Here is a 20,709-nt window from a genome sequence, read left to right as displayed (position 1 = left end):
TGGAATTTGACTATAGCATCCAATTGAAACCTCCAGACATCCGACTGCTAGATTTACAAGCCCTTTGCATGGGAAACTGCTGTTTTACTTTATAAATAGTGAATGTGACTACTTGTAAGATGCAATTCTTCCAATTGTATTGAAATGGTATGTGGCAGTTTCTTCCTCTTTAAATTGTACATCCTACATCTGTTGCTCGACTATTGACAACTGGTATTGGAATGGTGAAGGTGTAAGACAATGAAATGGTGTTTATTGACAAGTTTAATGTCAATAATTTTGGTGTCCGGAAGATATATAGAGAGAGTTTCACACTATAAGAAATTGTCTTTACACTACAAGAAAAAGACCCCATATGGTCATTATTCACATGGAAGAGATGGAGAGAAGTAGAGAGGTCAATGAAGAAAGGAAGATGAAATGTATTGGAGAGAGATAGAGTGTGTGAGAGTGCTTTCATCTACCCATCTGGTATTAATTAATGTATACAGATGGAGAGAGGAGAGAAAGAGATCAAAAAAGAATGTGAGATACAGTGTAACATTTATACTTCACAATATGCCATACATATAACTATAGAGAAAACTAAATTGAGAGAGAGAGAGAGATCCCTTCTACCCATCTGTCTATTACTCGTAGAGATAGATGGAGAGAGAGAGATCAATAAAGAAAGGCATATGCAATGTAACATTTTTTCGTCCCCCGTCCATTAAAATGGAGAGAGAGAGATCCAATCTACCTCTCTGGCCATTATTCATATCAATAAATAGATAGAGATAGACAGATATCTGGATAGGTAGGTAGATAGATATACCCACTTGGCTTGCCAAAGTGGATACCCAAGATATGAACTCAGAAGTTAAAGTTTGGGAATAAAGGATAGACCACACGATGTATTTGTACTGGGTAACATATATGAATACCTTTAAGAAAGCCAAAAAAGGTTTTTCATTAAAAGATAGATAGATAGATAGACGGGCGGACAGATGGACAGACTAACAGATTAAGATGGAAGTAGGGATGGATGGATGCATGGATGGATGGATAGATGGAGAGAGAGATCAACATAGCAGAGCATATGTATTATAATAACAAAAGAATGTCAGATCTTGAAAACAAGGCCCCCTTGACAGCTCACACACACTCAGGCTCAGATGGACAGACTAACAGACTCAGATGGAAGTATGTATGGATGCATGGATGGATGGATGGAGGGATGGATGGAGGGATGGATGGATGGATGGAGGGATGGAGGGATGGATGGAGGGATGGAGGGATGGAGGGATGGATGGATGGATGGATGGATGGAGAGAGAAATCGATATAGCAGGGCAAATGTATTATAATAACTAAAGAATGTCAGATCCCGAAAACAAGGCCCCCTTAACAGCCCACACACACTCAGGCTTTCTTCAGCTTGGACCTATACAAGGCCTTCTTCTTGACCGAGCTAGCATTCTCGATCATCAAAACCACCTTCCCGGCCTCGCTGTTCTTGAATGAGTTCCTTATCGCCGCCTCCTCCGCCGCCATCTTCTTCCCCTTCTGCAGAAGAATTGTGTATGAACCTTCATCCGAAGGCACAAATTCTTCCTTGTAGTTCACCTCCCACCCCAGCACCACCACGTCCCATACCGCCGTCATTCCAATCTGTAATTTTCAAACTTGTTTAAATAAATAAATATATATATACTTTTAACAATATATATATAAATATATATATATATAGAGAGAGAGTATGTTAGATGGAAGGAGTTTGTGAGACAGAGGAATAAGTGAGAGAGAGGGAGATGGTATGCGAGAGAGATATAGAGCCAAACATAACAGTACACAGTTATGGAAAGGATAATGATAGATAGTGTGAAATATAGCATCTAGAGAGAGATACATGTATATTGTGAGACAGAGGAACAAGTGAGAGAGAGAGAGATGATATGTGAGAGATACAGAGCCAAACATAACAGTACACAGTTATAGAAAGGATAATGATAGATATAGTAAAATAAAGCATCTAAAGAGAGATACATGTATATAGAGAGAGTTAGTGATAGACAGATCTAGTGAATGATGAGATAGATAAGATAGAGTTATCAGTGGTAAAAAGAGAGACAGAGAGGCAGTGAGACAAAGGAAGAGTGTCAGGGAGAGAGAGAGAGAGATGGTCTAAGAAATCGCGAGGTAAAGTAAGCAGGATAACCATATGGAGAGAGACATTGCAGAAAGATTCAGAGATACATTATCAAACTTAACAGTGGAGAGTTATAGGTAGGATTGTAAGATAGACAGGTAAAGAGAGTGACTTAGAGATGAATACAGATCCAGGGAATGATATGATGGATTGATGGATTTATCAGTGATGGAAAGAGATAGTTACATAGATAGATAGAAAGAGAGATGGTTAGTGAGAAAGATTGATAGAGAGAGACAGTTAGATAGAGAGAGAGAGAGATGGTTAGTGAGAAAGAGATATAGGTAACGAGAGTGAGCTAGAGATGAATAAAGATCCAGGGAATGCTAAGTGGGAGATATATATAGATGGATGGTCAGAAAGGACAACCAAGCTCGAAAGGAAATATAGGGATAAAGTTAGTAAGATGACCATATGGAGTGAGAGATAACGAGCCAAACAAACTAATATAGAGCTAGAGATAGGAGAAGGATAAAGATAGTAACTAAAATAGAGAGATAAGTATATCAACACAAGCGGAGAGAGAAAGTTAGAGATAGAATACGGATAGGTGACTATAGGAACATAAACAAATACCTAGAAAAAGAAGGATATATAGATCTAGTAGAATATATATCGATAGATTGACAGAGATTTATCTTCCGATGCATATAAACGAATAAACAAATCTACTTCGTCGTCGATTTTGAATCTACTTGTTCGTCGAATAAACAATTCTTTCTCGATTTGAATCATTGGTTCTTCGTCTTCGATTTGAGTCTAGATGGATGAAAAGATAAACAAACATACTTCTTTCGCAATTTGAATCATTGGTACTTCGTCGTCGATTTGAATCTAGATGGATAAACCGATAAACAAATATACTTCTTTCTCGATTTGAATAATTGGTTCTTCGCCTAACCTCAGGAACAGGAATCTCGATGCTTTCGATCGATCCAGGCTTGACGACGATCTCGGACACTCCACATTCATCCGCGGCGGAGAATTCTTCGTCGTTCTCCCTCCGCAGGCCGCCATAGCGAACGGGGATCGCGTCCGCGGAGATATATCTGGCAGGAAATTCAATTCAATCATACAGACAGATGGATGAACAGAAGAACAAATCTTGAGTTCAGTTCGCAAGATTGCGTGAGAGAAGATCGAGGAATTGTAGAGTTTCGACTCACTTCAGCAGCGTTTCCGTGACCTTGGAAGGACGAACCACCACGAACTTGTTCTTGCTCCGCTGAGTCAGGAACGGGGACAAGATCGCGTTGAGCGCGTAGTACCAGAACGGAGCGTTGATGACGATCTGCGATCAGAAATCTCGAATTAGGACGTCGACGATTCAAATTTCGCCAGAACTAGGGACAATTTAGGGCAAAATTGAAGCAAAATTGGGGCAAAATTAGGGCAAATTACTCACGTTCTTGGCGACGAACTCGGGATAATTGTCCTGGAGAAGAGCGAGGGCTTTGTGCATGGCGTGGCGGAGCTCTTTCCTGTAAAATCCGGGGGATTTCTTGAGATCCGAGATCTGAAGAATGGAGGAGACTCCGCCGGGGCGAAAATCCAAGCGTCGAATCTCCTTCTCCATCATCTGGAACCGCCACCGGAGGAACTTCTCCACGCTTTCCTCCGATCCGAAGGCCTTCTCGTACGCCGCGGAGTCGTGGAAAACGCCATAATCATTGTAGCAGACCGGATGCCCCTCCCGATCAACGCCGTCGACATAGGCGGCCGCCTCCATTCCCTCTCCCAATTCCTCCTCCAAGATCGAATCAATGCCTTGCTCCTTCCTCCATTGGAGCGTGTTCCGGATCATCTCGAAGGATTCCTTCGCCTTGAACTCCCTCGCGCGGAGGAACTTCAACAGGACAACGTCCGTCTTGTCCGATCCCTCGCTAGGGCGCAGCGGAACGCCCCAAAGGGAGGCGCTCGAGTCCATGGTCTCCTCGAGCTTGGCTCTGAGCTCCACGAACGCCTTCTTCTCGTGGGGATTGAGGTCGGAGATCGATCCCCGCTCTTCCACGAAGGAGGAGCTCTTCTGGATCGCTCCCGGCTCGGATCTCTCCTCCTTCTCTTCCACTTCGGGCGCGGCTTCTCCCGCTTCTTCCGCAGTCATCTTCGCTCCGCGATTGACCTGAAACTCCGCGGCGATGAAAGAAGAAGAAGAAGAGGACAGGAGATCTCTACGTATATATATAGTACCTGTCCAACGGGCCAGAGAAAAAGAGCCGTTGGGTGGGTCCCACGCCATTTCGAATATTCAAAATCTTGGAGAAGATCGAGCTCCAGTCGCAGGAACGGAGAAGATTACCCGAGGCTTTCTCAGTCCAGTGAGAGCAATCGTGAGGTCAAAAGTTTGACTTTAGTCAATACTGAGTGCTCCCTTGACTTTGGTTCCCCTGTTCTCTTGCATCCTGTCTTTCACTCCGATGTCAGACCGTTGACTTAGTCTAAGGTCAATCCTTTGAATTAGTCAATGTTGGGTGAATCATTGACTTTAGTCAATACTGAGTGCTTCGTTGACGTCTGTTCCCCTGTTCTCTTGCATCCTGTCTTTCACTCTGACGTCAGACCGTTGACTTAGTCTAAGGTCAACCCTTTGAATTAGTCAATGTCGGGTGAATCATTGACTGTTTGAAGTCCACTTTGCCCTGTCAGACTCGCTGCTATCAGCTGTTGACTTTTTCTCCTTGTTCTGTCTTCTCCTCTCTTAGATGCTGTGATCCTCTCTGATGTCATGCCATTGACTTTTGGTAGTATTGGAGCTGTAGGAACAGACAGCTGAGATAACCAGCATCTGCTTTTGGCTTAGTCAACGATACTGACTCGTTGACTATTGATGTCAACTGTTCTCTGCCAACTTGCTGCCATCAACCGTTGACTTTTGTTCCATGGTCGTTGACTTTTGATCCCCTCTTACTCTGAAATCCTCTTCTGTTGTATCATATACCATGACGACCCGGACGCTGTCGTCGTCGTTGATCCAGCTGTAGGCTCTGTTCTTAACAATGCCGCGGTCAACCATGGCCCTACGGAGGGCCGAAACCCGGTCCCACTGCCCACAGGTGGCGTACATGTTGGAGAGAAGAACATACGGCGTGGGATTGAGAGGGTCCACTCGGAAGAGCCTCTCGGCGGCGTAACTCCCCAATTCCATCTCTCCATGGATCCTGCAGGCACTGAGCAGCACTTCCCAGATCACGGGGTTGGCGGCGCGGGCCGGAATTCTCCCCAGCAGAGCTCTGATCTCGTCAAATCTGCCGGCCCGGCCGAGCGCGTCGACCACGCACGCGTAGTGGTCACCCTCCGGAGCGAGGCGGAGGCCGCCCTCCATTGCATCGAGGAGCTGCACGGCCTTGTCGGCCAGGCCGGCATGACTGCACCCAGTGAGCACGCCGACAAGGGTGATCTCGTCGGGCCGGGCTTCTCCCTGCAGCAGCATTTGCTCGAATAGCTTCACAGCGGCACGGCCACGGCCATTCTCCGCGTAGCCGAGGATCATCTCGTTCCAGGAGACGACATTCCTCGACGGGGCTTGGTCAAACAACCGCCGAGCATCGCCAATTGCGCCGCACTTGGCGTACATGCCGATCAGGGAGCTGCCGACGAAGACGTCTCCGACGAGGCCGTCTTTGACACTCTGGCCATGGAGCTGAATCCCCGGGATGAGGGATGACAGTCTGGCACATGAGCTGATGACGGTTGGGTACGAGAATTTTGTTGGCCGGAGACCCGTCTCTTGCATCTTCCGGAAGAGACGGAAGGCTTCCATGGAGTTGGATTGGAGGGCGAGACCGGCCAGCATTGAGTTCCAGCTTACCACGTCTCTCTCCGGCATTCTATCAAACATGACGCGAGCCAGATCAATCGCCCCGCACTTGCAGTAAACATCAACAAGCCCGCTGCCGACGAAGAGATCTCGATCGAGGAGACGTCTCAAGGAAGAAGCATGGATTTGTTTCCCAAAGTAGAGGTGGCCGGCTCCGGAGCAAGCGCTGAGGGCGACCGCGACAGTCGTCCTATCAAAGGGAATTCCAGAGAATTGCATCAATCTAAACAGCTCCAGCGTTTCCTGGTGCATCAACTGCTCAGAATACCCAGACAATACCGTATTCCAAGAAGTTAAACTCGGGCTAAACATTTTATCAAACGCTTGGCGGGCAGCAGTCATGTCCCCGGCCTTGGCAAAAACGCTCAACAGGGCAACGTATGTGATATCATCCGGCTTGAATCCAACGGCCAGCATCTTCTCCAGCGCGTCTCTAGCCTTGTCACACTCGCCCTGATTCCCATACCCTCCAATCAGAGCGTTCCAGGAGACGTTATTCCGCTTAGGATGAGCTGAAAACGCCTTCTCCGCGCTCCCCATTTCCCCAGACTTAGCGTAGAAATCGATCAGAGAATTATCCACGTGAGTGTCAGAGTCGAAGCTTGATTTAACCACAATCGCGTGGATTTGTTCGCCTAAAACGTCGGTTCGATCAACGGCGCAGGCAGCAAGAACAGTGGAAATAGCCACACAGTCGACGGAAATCCCCTTCTTTCTCATCTTTGAGAAGAGCAAAAGAGCTTCTTTCATCGATCCATCCTTCAACAGTCCACCCATCATAGCCGTGAAGGCGACCTCGTTGGGCTGGCGAATTCCATCGAAGATCTTCATCCCCTCGCTTGATCCACCGCACTTGCAGTACATACCCACAAGAGCATTCTCAACGATTCCATCAATCTCTAGCCCAATCCTCACAGCAAGCCCGTGCCAAGCTCGGCCGAGGATTAACAAATTCAAGCTTCCACTCGCGCTAAGGGCGCCGGCCAAGGTGAAGCACGTCGGAACGAACCCCTCTCTAAGCATGATCCGGCAGACATCTAATCCCTTATCTCGTTCCCCAGCCCTAATTAGGGCACCGATTAGAGTGTTCCAAGAGACGACGTCCCTCTCCGGCATTTCTCGCAGGAGATCGCAGGCTAAGGGAAGATTTCCTCCTTTGCAGAAGGCGGAGATGGCGTTGTTCCAGGAGTAGATGTTCTTGGACGGAATCGCCGCGAAAACTCGAGATGCCTCTTCGAGGGATCCGCATCGGGAGTAGAATTCGACTAACTTGTTCTGGAGAAAAGTGTCGAAGGAGAATCCGAAGGTTTGAATCTTTCCATGGATGATCTTTCCAGCAGATCGAGCTCTTCCGGCGATGGATTGTTGCAGGAGCTCCGCTAAAATCCCGACGGAGAACATCACCGAGAAGTTTGAACAAACGGTTGGTTTTCAAATAGCCGGGGTATTTATACTGTTCTTCCCAGAGTTACACTTGGTATTTATACTGTTCTTCCCAAAGTGTCTCGCGTGTTCTCTTGTGCCCTCGGATAGAAATGATCTCCTCCGCGAATGTATAGAGGAGTAGGATTAGGATGCGAGCGATATTACATTGTGCCTGAGGTTTAGTGCACCCTCCCGCGCGTTTCAACTGTGCGGCTACTGGCTAGAGCTGTCGGACGAAAACGGAGGACGTTTTCGAACGGACGGAACGGAACGGGCTTCCGTTCCGTTATCCGTCCTGCGAAAATTTTTCGTCATTTTTGTCATTCGTCATCGACTCGTCATCATCACGAGACATCATTCGTCCGTTCTGTCACTCGTCTAATCAAAAAGAACGGAACGGAACGGATGTTCCGGTGACGGAACGGACGTCCCCCCTCTTCCAGCCCTTTTCCCATTCCATCTCTCGCCTCTCTCCCTCTCTCCGTCTCTCACCTCTAGGGATCGGCACATGTCACCGTGACGAAAATATGACGGATGATGTGACAGTGACGGTTGTAGGGGTCAGTGACGGTGACGGTGACGGATGGCAAAGTGGTCTTGACTGTGACGGGGTGCCCACGACGCATGACATGAAGGAACGGCCATCACGGAGGACAGCCGTGACAGAAATTATGAAAATACATATAAAAATCATTATTTTTAATCTTTCCCACGGCTGAGATTTTGCCATGTGACGTGGCCATTTCGATTTCCTGGCATTTTGCATAGAAGTCCCTGTTTTTTTTCGCGTGCAAACCAACGCCGCCTACAAATAATTGAAGACATACCCCTCCGTTCAAGTAGGGTTTTATTCACATCAACGATGACGGTGATGCTGTCACGGGTAATGGGGACGTGACGGGACTCCCTATGGAGGGACAGTGACGGGGACGTGACGGTTTTTTTTCATATGCTGGGACGTGTGACGGGACGGTGACGTGACGAAAGTTTCATCACGTCACTGTCCGTCACGTTCTGTCATCCGTTCCGTCACATCCGGATGTGGCGTTCCCTACTCGCCTCTCTTCCTCTTCCTGGGCCTCTTGTCCGTCTTGCAAGGCGTTCTCGTCCGTCTTGAAGGTCACTCGCTTCGGTCATCAATCCTCGTCCATCTCAACTACCTCGTCTATCTTCCATCTCGCGCTGCGCTCATCGATCCTGGAACTGAAGGCCAGTTTTCTATGACGCACTTCCAAAACATTTCTCATTGATTTGCAAAAACTGAGCTTGAAATTACTCTGCTCCAGAACCATAGTCATATTTCATACCAATTATTTTTCAGACGGTATTCATAAAACTATGCCTTTTACATTCACAAATCTGAATGTGGATGACAGAAAGTCGAGCTCTGAATATCAATCAAGTCAGATAGACAACGTCTAATCATATTTTCCTTACCCATCAAAATTTGCTCAAAGAAATTCATTGTCTTTCATAGCACTATAACTGTAAGAGTAGTCTATGTAGTTCCACATCATAGCAGGAAGTTCTCCAATCTAATGATGCGAATGAAATAAACTCCAAGTAAATATTAAAAAATTGCATTTGGGGAGATTTTTACACTCACTTCAACAGTTAATGAACATGTTCCGTCTCTTGAATATTCTATTTCAAAACATTTTTTGATGCAACACGGACGGCCGGGATCGTCGGCGCGCCTTGCATCACACGGGGCGGCGTTCAATTCTGAGAAGTCAAGTTGGAATTATTTAAATTGATGCATAAATGCACGAGAATAAACGAGAAGTACGTATCCGCAGCCAAATGGACGAAGGACCCGGCAGCGTCCCGTACGAGCCTCGTACGGTCGGACTCCCGCTAACCCGATAGATCACGATAGCGCCGACGAGCGGGTATCCACTGATCTGGTCGTAACTCCCCGGAGCAAACGTTGAGGGAGGAAAAGGAAAGGGCAGAACTCTCCCCAACCCGAAACGAGGTAATGTAGGGAAATGATAATTCACGGCAGAGGAGCACACGATCGATATCGTCAAGGGGTAATAGCACTTAGAGGAGCGTGAGCTGACCTGCGGACCAGGGTCCGGGAAGGCCGTGGTGGACCGTAAGCCGGGGGAGGTGCGGCGGGCGGCGGGCCTAGTCGATGTTGAGCGAGGGACGACGGCGGCTGGGCGGTGTGGAGGGCGGAGGGACTCGGACGGGGCCCGAACGGTAGGCGTCGGATGGAGAAGCAGAATGCTGGGAGTGGCGACCACGGGCGTCGGCAGCTAGCACGTTGGAAGGCGCGTGAGAAGAAAAGGGGGGGGAAGACGGGGCGGGCACAGCTGGCCAGCAGCGACAGGCAGTTCCCACGGCCGCGCTGGGCAACCGAAAATCACGCGGGAGAGGGCGCTGGCCGGGGCGCAGGCGGCGGTCGGCAGCGGCGGCTGTCGGATCGTGGCCGCTGCGGGCGAGCGGGCGGCCTTCTCAATCGTCGATGCCGAAATAGCACGCGCAGAGGCAGGACTGACGGGGCTGCGGGGAGGAGGCTGTGGGCAGGTCGCCGAATGAAGGATTCTCTCTTCCCCGACGGCCGGGCGGACTGAGTTCCTCTTCTTCTTGCTCAGGACGGCGGCCGCAGACTCCTCTTCAGACGATCGGCGAGCAGCAGTCTCCAGGCGTTTTCTCTGTGTTTGGAACGGCGGAAGAGGCTCCAATACTTATCGAATGGCAGACTGTAAGCCCAGGGCGCCCCCCCCCCTTTCTTCTCTCGATGGTGGAAGAGGGGCTCCCTCCTCGTCTGTGGGCGAAGGGTTCCTGGCGGTGGGGCGAAGGGGCTCCTCTCCTTCACGTTCTGCTAGCAGAGATTGGGAAGGTGCCCCCTTCTTCAGCTCGGGCGGTGGCGCAGGGCTCCTCTCTCCCACGATCGGTGTCAGCGTACTCTGAGTGGTCTTCTTCCGTCCAGAATGGCAGGAAGGGGTGTCGATCCTTCACGATCCTGCAAACGAGAGCTCACGGCGTTTTTCCAAACAAAAACATTCTCGTTAAGAAAACTTCTCTTCTCTCTTAGGGCATCCTTTCTCATTTTATAGGGCAAGGAGAGTGGATAACCCTACAGGTTTGGGGCTTAGTTAGGGGAAGAAAACCCCACAACTAAGCCACAAAGTACTGGGTTCTTCTGAAACAGAGACGGGCCGAACACGAGGCCCAGAGACATGACGATGGGAAAACGTGCAGAATTACGAAAGGAAAAGAAGAAAGAAAAGAAACAACAAGCGAATATCGTCAAGCCGTATACTTGAAGGACGAGTCTTTCTCGTCGGCTCGGGCTTCACGGTGGGGTTGCCTGCGAGGTTCCACAGGCTGGTCATCGACGCTAACTTGGGGATGGTCCTCCATCATTTTTCCCACACCCTCTAATTGGGGCTCCTTGGGATTCTGTGGGCGCTATTTCCTATTGTTATATTTAAATTAAAGTAATGATCTGTTCAAAAATTTGGTTCATGTGTCCTAGCCGTAGAGTGTTCAGACCCTTGCTGAAGATGCTTCTCGCAATGCTTTGCCATTCAGATTTATACAGTAGCTGATCCAGTACTCCAATTTCGTACTACAAATGTTGATCTGCTACTTCAATGTGCATAGTTATTAGTGTACTGCGTTATGAGCAATTCTGATAGTTGACTTTATATTGGACAGATGTTAGATCTCACATTTCACCGGGAACTTGAGGTCATATAGAATGTTTCTTATCCAAAGATACTCATGATAGACAATAGGGTAGGCCAAGTAGAGCAGCAGATATTGGAAATAATAAAGCCCTTGACCTCATTAGACCTCCCTCTTCCTTTGGATTTCCATAAACAGACCCGGTCCATGGGTGACTCTGAAATATTGTTAGGTCTCTTCGATTTATGTTGATTGATGACAGATAAGTGCTTAATGATATTCCCCCCTATCACATAGCTTGCCTTTGTAGTTGATTGTAGGTGGTAGAAAAACAAATGTGGGTGGTTGAAACTTTTTCCCAAGAAGCATTAAAATCAGCAAGGTTTTTTCACTTCATGAGGATGATAGGTCAACTCTCCCCTGGATAGGTGCTCATCCAAAATTTTTGGTTTCTTAAAGATATTGTTTTTTTCCCATATTAATACATCTTGTGATCTATCCTAAACATTTTTTTTGGCCAAACTTACCACATGGTCACCGATCCCGAATTGCTCATACCACATCACACTTAATTTCAGAGTTATATTGTGATATACACATTGGCTGCTACTTGGAGACGTGCTTGTAGTACTAATTATGATTCATTATATCATGTCGCATCATTTAATAGAACGTGCAATCTGCATCTTCTTCATCTCGTCGATCAATTGTTGGTACTTTTTTATAAGTTAGTCTTGAGTTCCAATAATGGGTTAGTCTTAAGTTATTTGTTATAAAAATAGTAGGAACTTTCTGTTATTTTTCAGAAAACTCTGGCTATTTTTTCCACGGAAAAGTATATCCAGAGTAATTTAAGCGTAGTATGGAGTCTAGTGCAGACAATGTGCCACCCCAGTCTAATGACGGTGTACCGGCGGTGGAAGTAGAGAGTGAGATTAGGAGTGACCATCAAGGTTGTCGGGTTCTAGAGGCCTTGACATGGATGAATAAATGAAAATGATTCGCAGCGGAAGACTTGAACGAATCGAACGACATCAACAAAAAACATTAAAACGATGTACCTTTCCACGAATCGCATCCGTGATTTCTTGGATCCCGGAGAGAGTCAAGTCGACTGCTCATGTGTGCATCCTCTAGACGTATCCACGTGGTCATCGGCACGTCGGATCTCCTCCTTCTCATTGATGAGCCCCGTTCTTTCTCTGTCGGCGTCGTTACGTCGTCCCGATCACATTAGGGATGGTGACGGGGTGTGGGGAGAGTGGAGAAGAAGGGGAAGGCCCCTTGAACATTTCTGGCCTGGGTGAATTTCGTTTAGGGCCTTCCCCTATTTATACTAAGTGGGTATTTTACATAAAAACCCCCAAAACTTAAGTATATCTTTTGACGTCCAAAAGACCATTTGTGTGTGACCCTCTAGGCCCATGTATTAGTCTAGTTGACGACTCCAGCAGCCCAATAACCTTTATTGGCCTTCCAAATTAATTAACTATATCATCATATAGATTAATTAATGTCGGATCGATTTAACCCAATCAATAGGTCGAGTCTCCAACACGAGGGGTGCCAAGCTACACCTCGTGTCCTAGAAGATACAAAGAAGTGTGTATCGACTCACTCATGGAACCTGTTCGTCATCAGTTATCGCGTATGTATAATCCCTCATCCGCTTGACGCTCCTTGGATGACTTAGGGTATGGTCAACTGTCAAACCCTAATCGGTCATCCGAGTTAGTACTAGTGCATTTGGAAATCATCAGAGAACTCTTCTCTGATATTTCACTGCCTTGGCCAAGGACTTCATCGCATCGTCTTCCTCAAGCTGTCACCTCTTATACCGAGGGTCGATGATCCCATTTTGACCACTTCTTGATGTACCCAAACTAAGACTGTTTAGAATCCCATGATTAGAGACTCGTTGGCCATAATCAAATTACAAACGTCCATCCACAAGACGTCTTTGGTGTCTCAGGTGTGAGGACCACTTTCACAATCATGACGTGAATCAACCTGATTGCCAGTTCGGTATAATACCATTCAAGGATTCGTACGGATCAATTCAGTGAACTCTTTCCAATAAAGAGCACCCACTATCTATCCTTAGTGTCTCCACACTAATGGCTACAACACCGGCCATACTCATCATATGAGTGAGGCTAGATAGTGTTATTCTATCCGGGTGCGTCGATGTCCTTCTCGCGTATCCTTGGAATAGGAATATTTTGAACACATGTTTAAAGACTAGTGATATACGTATTACGATCTCATCATAATTCACTATGTCCGATCATGTATTCATGGACTTCATTATAAGCATCACACGTGCACTATAATGAATATGTTGAATTAATGAACATTAAACGAGATGTGGAATGTGTGATTGGCTTGCCTGCCACATATATTTCCATCAAAGGTCTGAATCAAAATTCGAGGAAGCCACCTAGAGCAAAAATCTTCAACTACTTCACGGTAGTGGATGACTCGAAGTACATATGTGAACTATGTCCTAGTTAAACGCTATTTACAACAGCCTAAAGATGGGAGCACACATGTCTTTTGGCAACATTTACAAACGATTCATCGAAAGGTACACGATGAACTGAAAGGTATATAAACTTCACAATGTTCTATTGCAGAAGTGTTTTCTAATTTGCCATTGACGAAGCAGTACTTCATCAGGGTCATTCCGGATGTGGAGAAGCAATAAATTCTATGGCTTATTGTCCGAAGTGTATTGCATTGGTTATTTGCCGATGCAGAGAAATTCCGACGAGCATGGCGATTCAGAGCACAGTCCAACATAAACATGTGTGGATGATGGGCTATTAAGGAGACAGGTAGGATAGTGTACACCCAACTAAAAGCAGATATTGCAAATAGGTTTGATGATATCCACCGTGTGGCCCCCACGGTGGATGCTTGGACTACTTCAAATGGCTATTCCTTGCTAGGCATAACCGGCCATTGGGTCGATGCCGAATGGAAGCTTCAAGAGAAGATGTTCGGCCTACAATATATCTGAGACAAGCACGACGGGGAGACGATGAGCATACTCATCATTGAGGTCATAGAAGATTTCAACCTTCAATCGAAGGTGTGATAAAAATTCCAATAGAAACTTAGCATTACTGATAATTCTTTTAGCATATGTATCTCAATGTTGAGTCACATGCAGGCCTCTACTGTCACCACCCACAACACTGCGAACAACATGACAATGATGCACTTTTGGCAACAAGATTGCATGCTATGAATCCAACTTTTAGTTGTGATCAACATTTGCCATGTGTCGCACACGTCTTGAACCTAATCGTGCGGGCGGTTTTAAAAAACCTTTGTACGACACCGAAGGAAGTAGAGGTGCTTGTGTTTGACAAAGCCAAAGATCCCATTGATACATCATATGGACTCACCAAGACCTCCTGATAACTTGCAAATTAACATCATTACTTGATGAATTTTACATTATATTTATGTGTTTTAATGACTATATTTGCATGCTATCATATAGAAATAAAGATAAATGATTTATACTTTGATTTTTATTATTTATAATTTTTTATCAATTTTTACATGGAATTTAACCTCATTTCAGTGAATAAATATTTTTTACAGGGCTTTAAATACTTGGCTAAAGGTTGGTAAGTGTTATCATAATTTTTCTGGAATTTCCCCATATTTGTATATAATTTTTTGACCAATATTTAGCCAAGAAATAATTTTTTATCATTTATTTAGCATTTATATATATATATAATCAAGGGGCATCCAAGTCATTTGCCTGAAATTCGGGCAAATACATGGATGCATTTTTATAGATATATAAATAATAATAATAATTAATAAAACAAAAAGTCGGTGAAAGAATATTTTAATAAAAATGTCAGTTAGTCGCGTGCATTAAATGCACGCGGCACCCGACGCGCTTGACCTTTTGCACGTGGGTCGGTTAGCCCCGTGCATTTAATGCACGCGCTAACCGACGCACATGCAACATTTTTTTATATATTTAAATTTAAGGTCGTTAACGCGTGCATTTAATGCACGTGCTAACCGACACATTTTTTAAAATGTTGACGGTTACGACGTCGATTCGCCGCATGCATTAAATGCACGCGGAAATCAACACCGTAAAACATAAATAAAGGTGGTAAGCTCACCATATATTTTTTATTATTTTTTTAAAAGAACGATTCAGTCAAAAATTGCAGCTGAAAGAATAAAAAATTATGTAAAAAGAAACCTTTTGTCCTTTTCTTTTGTTTTTATTATTTCAGGGTGACGTGTAGCATTTCTAGCCCTTCAAATTTCAAAATCATATACCAATGATTGCGCGCTTTGGACGCGCACAATGACGTGTCAGGACGTGATCCGAGAAGGCGGAAAACGAGAAATAATCATGCAGACCAATCAAAAAGCGCCATTTCCAAGCTTCTTGGAGGAGAGATAAATAAATCCAATGGCCTAGATTAATCCTCACTAAAACCTCGACATCTTGAGATCTAGACATCCGATTGGGCTGAAATTTTTAGGGTAGGTTCGTCTTTTCTCCCTCTACAATATAGACGGTTGGATCTTTAAATGGAGTCTGGAAATGGGCGAAATTAACTTTTGGAGGCTCTCCCCAATCATTTGGCTAGGAAGGACACAACAGGGGTTCTTGAAGTAGACAGATCTGGCTTCTGCACTCAAATTTGTAAGTTTCTGATTTGTATTTCAATCATCTTCTTGAACGATTCTAAAATGCCAAGGCATGGGCGAAATGTACATGCCCTAGAAGTTTGTTTTGAATGAAATTAGCACTTCATTTTGATTCTGATTCAAGATCTGATTTTGATCCTTAATCCTACATCAATTTAAAACATTTATGCTTCATTAGATTTTTAATTTAGGGTCGGATTTCATATTTTTACCAAATTATTCACTTTCTCTCTCTAGATCAATTTGTCTAGTTTCTCTCTCTAGATTTCAATTTTTATTGTTTAGGAATTTAATTTAATATATAAAAAACCTAAAAATAAAATTTGATTAAAAAATTCATCCATCTTGAAGTCCAATTTAAAAATCCCTTTCTTGATTATTTAATTCCCAATTTTAATTCATAAAAATTGTCTTAAAATTTTATAATAATTGGGAAATTAATAATCTGAATTAATCTTATTTTAAAGTAAAATATTCCTATCTTGAATTTTCTGATCGAAATATTTAAAATCAAAATTAAGTCTTACTTAATTTTGATTAATTAAAGAATATTATTAAGCATAATTAAGATTTATTAATTGCAAAATTAATTCATCTTTGAATTAATTCATTGAAATTGGATAAAAATTCTTATTTGTTGCCTCCTTTTGGTTCGACCCCTTTCTTGCTCTATATTCTCTATATTTAGTGATTAAGGGAAATTATAATTTTATTGTATAAGTCGAAACATCAAATCAACGACAAAATTACGTGCGTTTTTAGGCTTATCATCTCCCTTGGGGAGGTAGTGGCCCGAGTTCGTGAACTAGTGAAGGCCATCTCTGGCTCCTCTCAAAGGAGGACATACTACAAGCAGATATGAAAGCATCTTGCAAAGGCAAATGATAGAAAGGTGTTGCTAGATTGCCCGACAAGGTGGAACTCGACCTACACTATGTTGCAAGGTGCCATAGATAAGCGAGACGTTCTTGATCACATAGCACATGTGCTCATTTTGATGAGCGCGAAGAATTACAGCTTAGAGATAGACGAGTGGCTGATGTTGGAAGATTTTTGCAACATATTATCAGTATTTCTCGAGGCAACGAACTTTGTAAGTAGTTCAAAGGTTGTCACTACAACGATGGTGCTGTTGTGATCAAGACTATATCAAACCACCTCAACAATGTCATAGACCGATTTGACAAGGATGGTATTTTTGTCGTGATGGACATGTTACCAAACTCACAGAGGGAATCCATTCAGGATGCATGCGAGGCCATGAAGTTTAAGTTTGAGAAATACGAGAGTATCAGACGCCACAATGAATGTGCCGCAGCAACATCACTTCTTGATCGGTCAACAAAAATGGCTCTCATCGATCCTCGAACCCTTGAAGACTCTATTGCGTACCTGTGATCTTGTCTCCATAATTCACTAAGTATTGATGAGCATCCCAATCAAATTGATGTGCACAAGGCTAGAGGTGGTCAACAGCTTACTCTTGCAATTGCGAAGACGATAAAAGAGGCCAAAGCTAGCATTATATCCAAGCCAAAAGCAAGACCCGAGCAGGAGTTGGATGCCTATCTCAACGAGCACCTTATTCCAAAAGGTGAAAGCCCTCTTAAATATTGGATGGTCACCGATGTGCGCGCTTATCCACATCTCTCAAAGTTGGCCATGGAGTACCTCTCCGTGCCAGCAACAAGTAAATCATTAGAGCGACTCTTTTCATTGGGTGGTCAGGTTGTGACACCCCAAAGAGCGAGCCTAGATGCCGAGAGCATTGAGCTGATGTGTACATTACATTATTGGATGCGCCCGACAACCCAACCCGGCAATGAGAGCGATGTTTCTCAATCTGAAAACATGAGCGAGGTAATTATTTCTTTAATTAATTTTCAAATTTTTATTTTAAATGTAACACTACTTACAACCATTATTGCAGTGTCTTTCCACGAGCGAGGCCCGAGTATCTATAGTCTTCAAGAACTTATATACGTCCTCCTCTACGGGGATTTCACTCTGTTACGGTTTGAAAACAATTCCCTCTCTACCTCTCTATCTCTGAATTGATCTCTGTTATGATTTCACTCATCGCAAACAACCCCGTCCAAGAAGCCAAATTAGTAAATAATGAAGAATAGTGATTCTTTTTTGGAAAATCCGAGGATGTAGTTTGATATGTGTTAAATTCTGATGATCAATGCAAGATAAGAGCAGAATCTTTGCAAAATCTCATGATTCCACTAACATATTTGTGATCTGACACGTGCATGGATGAGAGAAAAAGCAGCAAATCAGAAAGATCTAACTTTATCTTCATGTAATTTTTTAAATATCTAATGAAAGAATGTTTTGCACTGTGCCGTTTATTTCATTATTATTTAATGTTTCTTAATTTTTATTTATTTTGGTAGGGTTCTTTACCACATTTTGTACTTTCCCCAATGGAAGTGGAGATATTTTACTAGCCCCACTAGTTATTATCATGATTATTGTTTGATGCCACAAACCATGATTTTAGATTATGTGAGAGTCAATATCCAGGTGGCTAGGCTACCCTGTGGGGTGTGTATGCAATGGATAATCAAAAGATTGAAGTCATATGACTCAAAAGATGGTGAGATGAGTGAATTGTGGACCTCCAACTGCACCACTTCTTCTCTTTAGATGATTCTGCTTAGGTGTCTTACTCTGTCACTATATGAATCTTATTCTGGGGTATAGGGCAGTCACTCTCCGAGTCCTAAAAATACATAATTTCTTATTTAATCGACCAGTAAACCAATTCTCTTTAGTGATAGCCATTTGACAAAGGGTATTTATCACCATTTCCATCATATGATTCTGATATCAACTTTCTGTCATCAAGTCTTGAATGGAATGATCGGAGTGGATCGACACTAGTATAGGTAGTATGATAGAAATAACTAAATGATATAATATAAATCTTTCTCCCACACTATTGTGTGTGGTAGAAAGATTTATACCCTTTTAATTTGACTCTTCATCTCATTAACCATATTTTTTAATGTCCTCAATAAATTGTCTCATCGCTCTCTTTCACCATCCATAAAAAATGAATCTTTTTTATTTTTTTACAATTAATAATGAATCTTTTCTACTCCTGGTTTAACCCTTTAAAAAAAGTAAAGAAAAAAAATAGAAGTAAAATAAAAATATATAGAAGAATAAAAATATTTAAAATAGGATTATTTCTTTTTTGAGATATTCTATTTTTTCTTCTTCTCATCACTATGGGCCTAGCCTTTATTCATGAATAAAATTAATGTGTCGAATGAGTTAATACTCTCTTCACTCATGTCGGCTATTTCTCCCCATGCTTATCCCTCTCATGGCATGTTCGTTTTTTTTCTATCTTCCTTTCTATCTCATGCACCCAAATGGACGACTTACCTATCTCTTCTCTTGAATTGTATGTTCTCTTAGCTCTTATTTTTCTAATTGGTGATGTTGGATGGGCCCCCCACAATCTCTTGAACATGTCCTTCAAGCTCGCATACAACATCTTGCTCCTCACTCTTGAGCTGCCTGGCGACCTGCTAATTCATCCACAGTATTAATTAAATCCATTTTTGTGCCCCGCTCTTTAAATAGACATTTTCTGTATGACGCAGATGATGAAGATGATGATATTGAAGGATGACAATGATAATGGTGACCAGAAATGATCAAACAGATGATGAAGAAGATGAAAATGATGATGACAGGTGATGAAGAAGATCTTGTTAGTTGGGCAGTTTTCAACGACCTGGCTACAAATAAGAAGAAGATGACAGTGACGCTGCTACACTATGCAATGAAGAGCTTCTCACTGTTTTACTATTTTTCTATATTTTCTGTTTTTTGGTGTCCCCCAACTCTCTCTTATGAACAATGAATATTCAACTGGGCCTATGCGTTTTTAGCCATTGACCAGCTATCTCTCTAGGATGTTAACTGTTCAGTTATTCGATCTTAAAATTCTATCATGCATACCACAATATCAACACACTGAAGGCTATAAAGTTTTTTTATTTATCTTTTCGTCATTGATAAACGGAACAAAGTGTTACATAATTGCACAAGGAAGAATAAGTGATGACTAGTCATATCAGATAGCAAATAAAAAAAAGTGTTCATATCCAAATGGGATTATTATAATTAAATAACAAATCATACAATTAACCTAAAACTGTCCAGTTATTATAGCATTTTTCCTCCAGATATTGTGAAGTGTCATATAAGATTTAATGTACACTTATGATTAGAGGTAGAGGATACTATGGATTATAATTATTCTTTGGGATAAAAAGAAAAGACAAAAGGTGACTAAATTTGGTTCACACATTCCTCTATGTAAAGAAAGTTGAACTTTGATGATGTCAATGGGCCAAATAAAAGACTATGAAAGTAAAAGTTATGTGTCCCACTGGTTAAAGTTTTGGACCGAACATATTTAAATATTGTGGTCAACGCATATGTATCTGGCGTGTCAAATAATTTCTCAATTATTTAATGATTTCTGGATAATATAATATGAAAGAAATTTTATTTTCAGTTGAATGTTGATGTGTAATACTTATCACTTGTCTCCTTTTTGGGAATTATTCAAAGTATACTGAGAAAATATCGTCAACCAAGTATACAAAGTGTAGGAATAGGATTATTATAGCATTTAATATTAAGAAAATATCACAATTAGTATTCCAACAATCCTACACAATCAACATAACAAATTGAAAGCAACTATGGATTTTTATTTAAATGCACATTTGAATTGGTACAAATTTAAACAAATTTTTAAGTTTTCTAATTAATACATTTTAAAAGTTTTGTCATCCACCATGTTTTGTTCGTCATTTTCGTCATTCTTCATGAATGACGAATCACGGATGACTAATTTGACGTATGACGGATATCCCTACGTTCAGTCATCTCTCTGTTGCTAC

At 43.0% G+C, this 20,709-nt stretch overlaps 2 protein-coding genes across 3 annotated transcripts; both read right to left on the bottom strand.

Annotated features, from left to right (window-relative positions):
* Positions 1–1,323: 1,323 nt before the first annotated feature.
* On the bottom strand, positions 1,324–4,426 carry LOC144707394 (Sec14p-like phosphatidylinositol transfer family protein). The gene is made up of 4 exons (XM_078580496.1): positions 3,593–4,426; positions 3,354–3,478; positions 3,089–3,236; positions 1,324–1,649 (listed from the first exon to the last, which is right to left on the bottom strand). Exons 1-4 carry the CDS (start codon positions 4,424–4,426, stop codon positions 1,401–1,403), a joined length of 1,356 nt encoding a protein of 451 aa, XP_078436622.1. The 3' UTR covers positions 1,324–1,400.
* Positions 4,379–10,637, bottom strand: LOC144707433 (pentatricopeptide repeat-containing protein At4g20770-like). Of its 2 annotated transcripts, none has more exons than XM_078580533.1 (2): positions 9,496–10,637; positions 4,379–8,632 (listed from the first exon to the last, which is right to left on the bottom strand). In XM_078580533.1, the coding sequence occupies exon 2, from the start codon at positions 7,403–7,405 to the stop codon at positions 5,018–5,020; it is 2,388 nt and encodes a 795-aa protein (XP_078436659.1). In that variant the 5' UTR covers positions 7,406–8,632; positions 9,496–10,637; the 3' UTR covers positions 4,379–5,017. The 2 variants fall into 2 exon arrangements, with proteins under 2 accessions (XP_078436659.1, XP_078436660.1); XM_078580534.1 differs by having other exon boundaries at positions 4,379–8,626.
* Positions 10,638–20,709: the final 10,072 nt, after the last annotated feature.

This window comes from Wolffia australiana, chromosome 9 (genome assembly GCF_029677425.1).
Source record: "Wolffia australiana isolate 7733 chromosome 9, ASM2967742v1".
Taxonomy (NCBI): domain Eukaryota; kingdom Viridiplantae; phylum Streptophyta; class Magnoliopsida; order Alismatales; family Araceae; genus Wolffia; species Wolffia australiana.
Note: the sequence above shows the minus strand (reverse complement) of the source record. Positions and strands in the feature narration are given on the sequence as shown.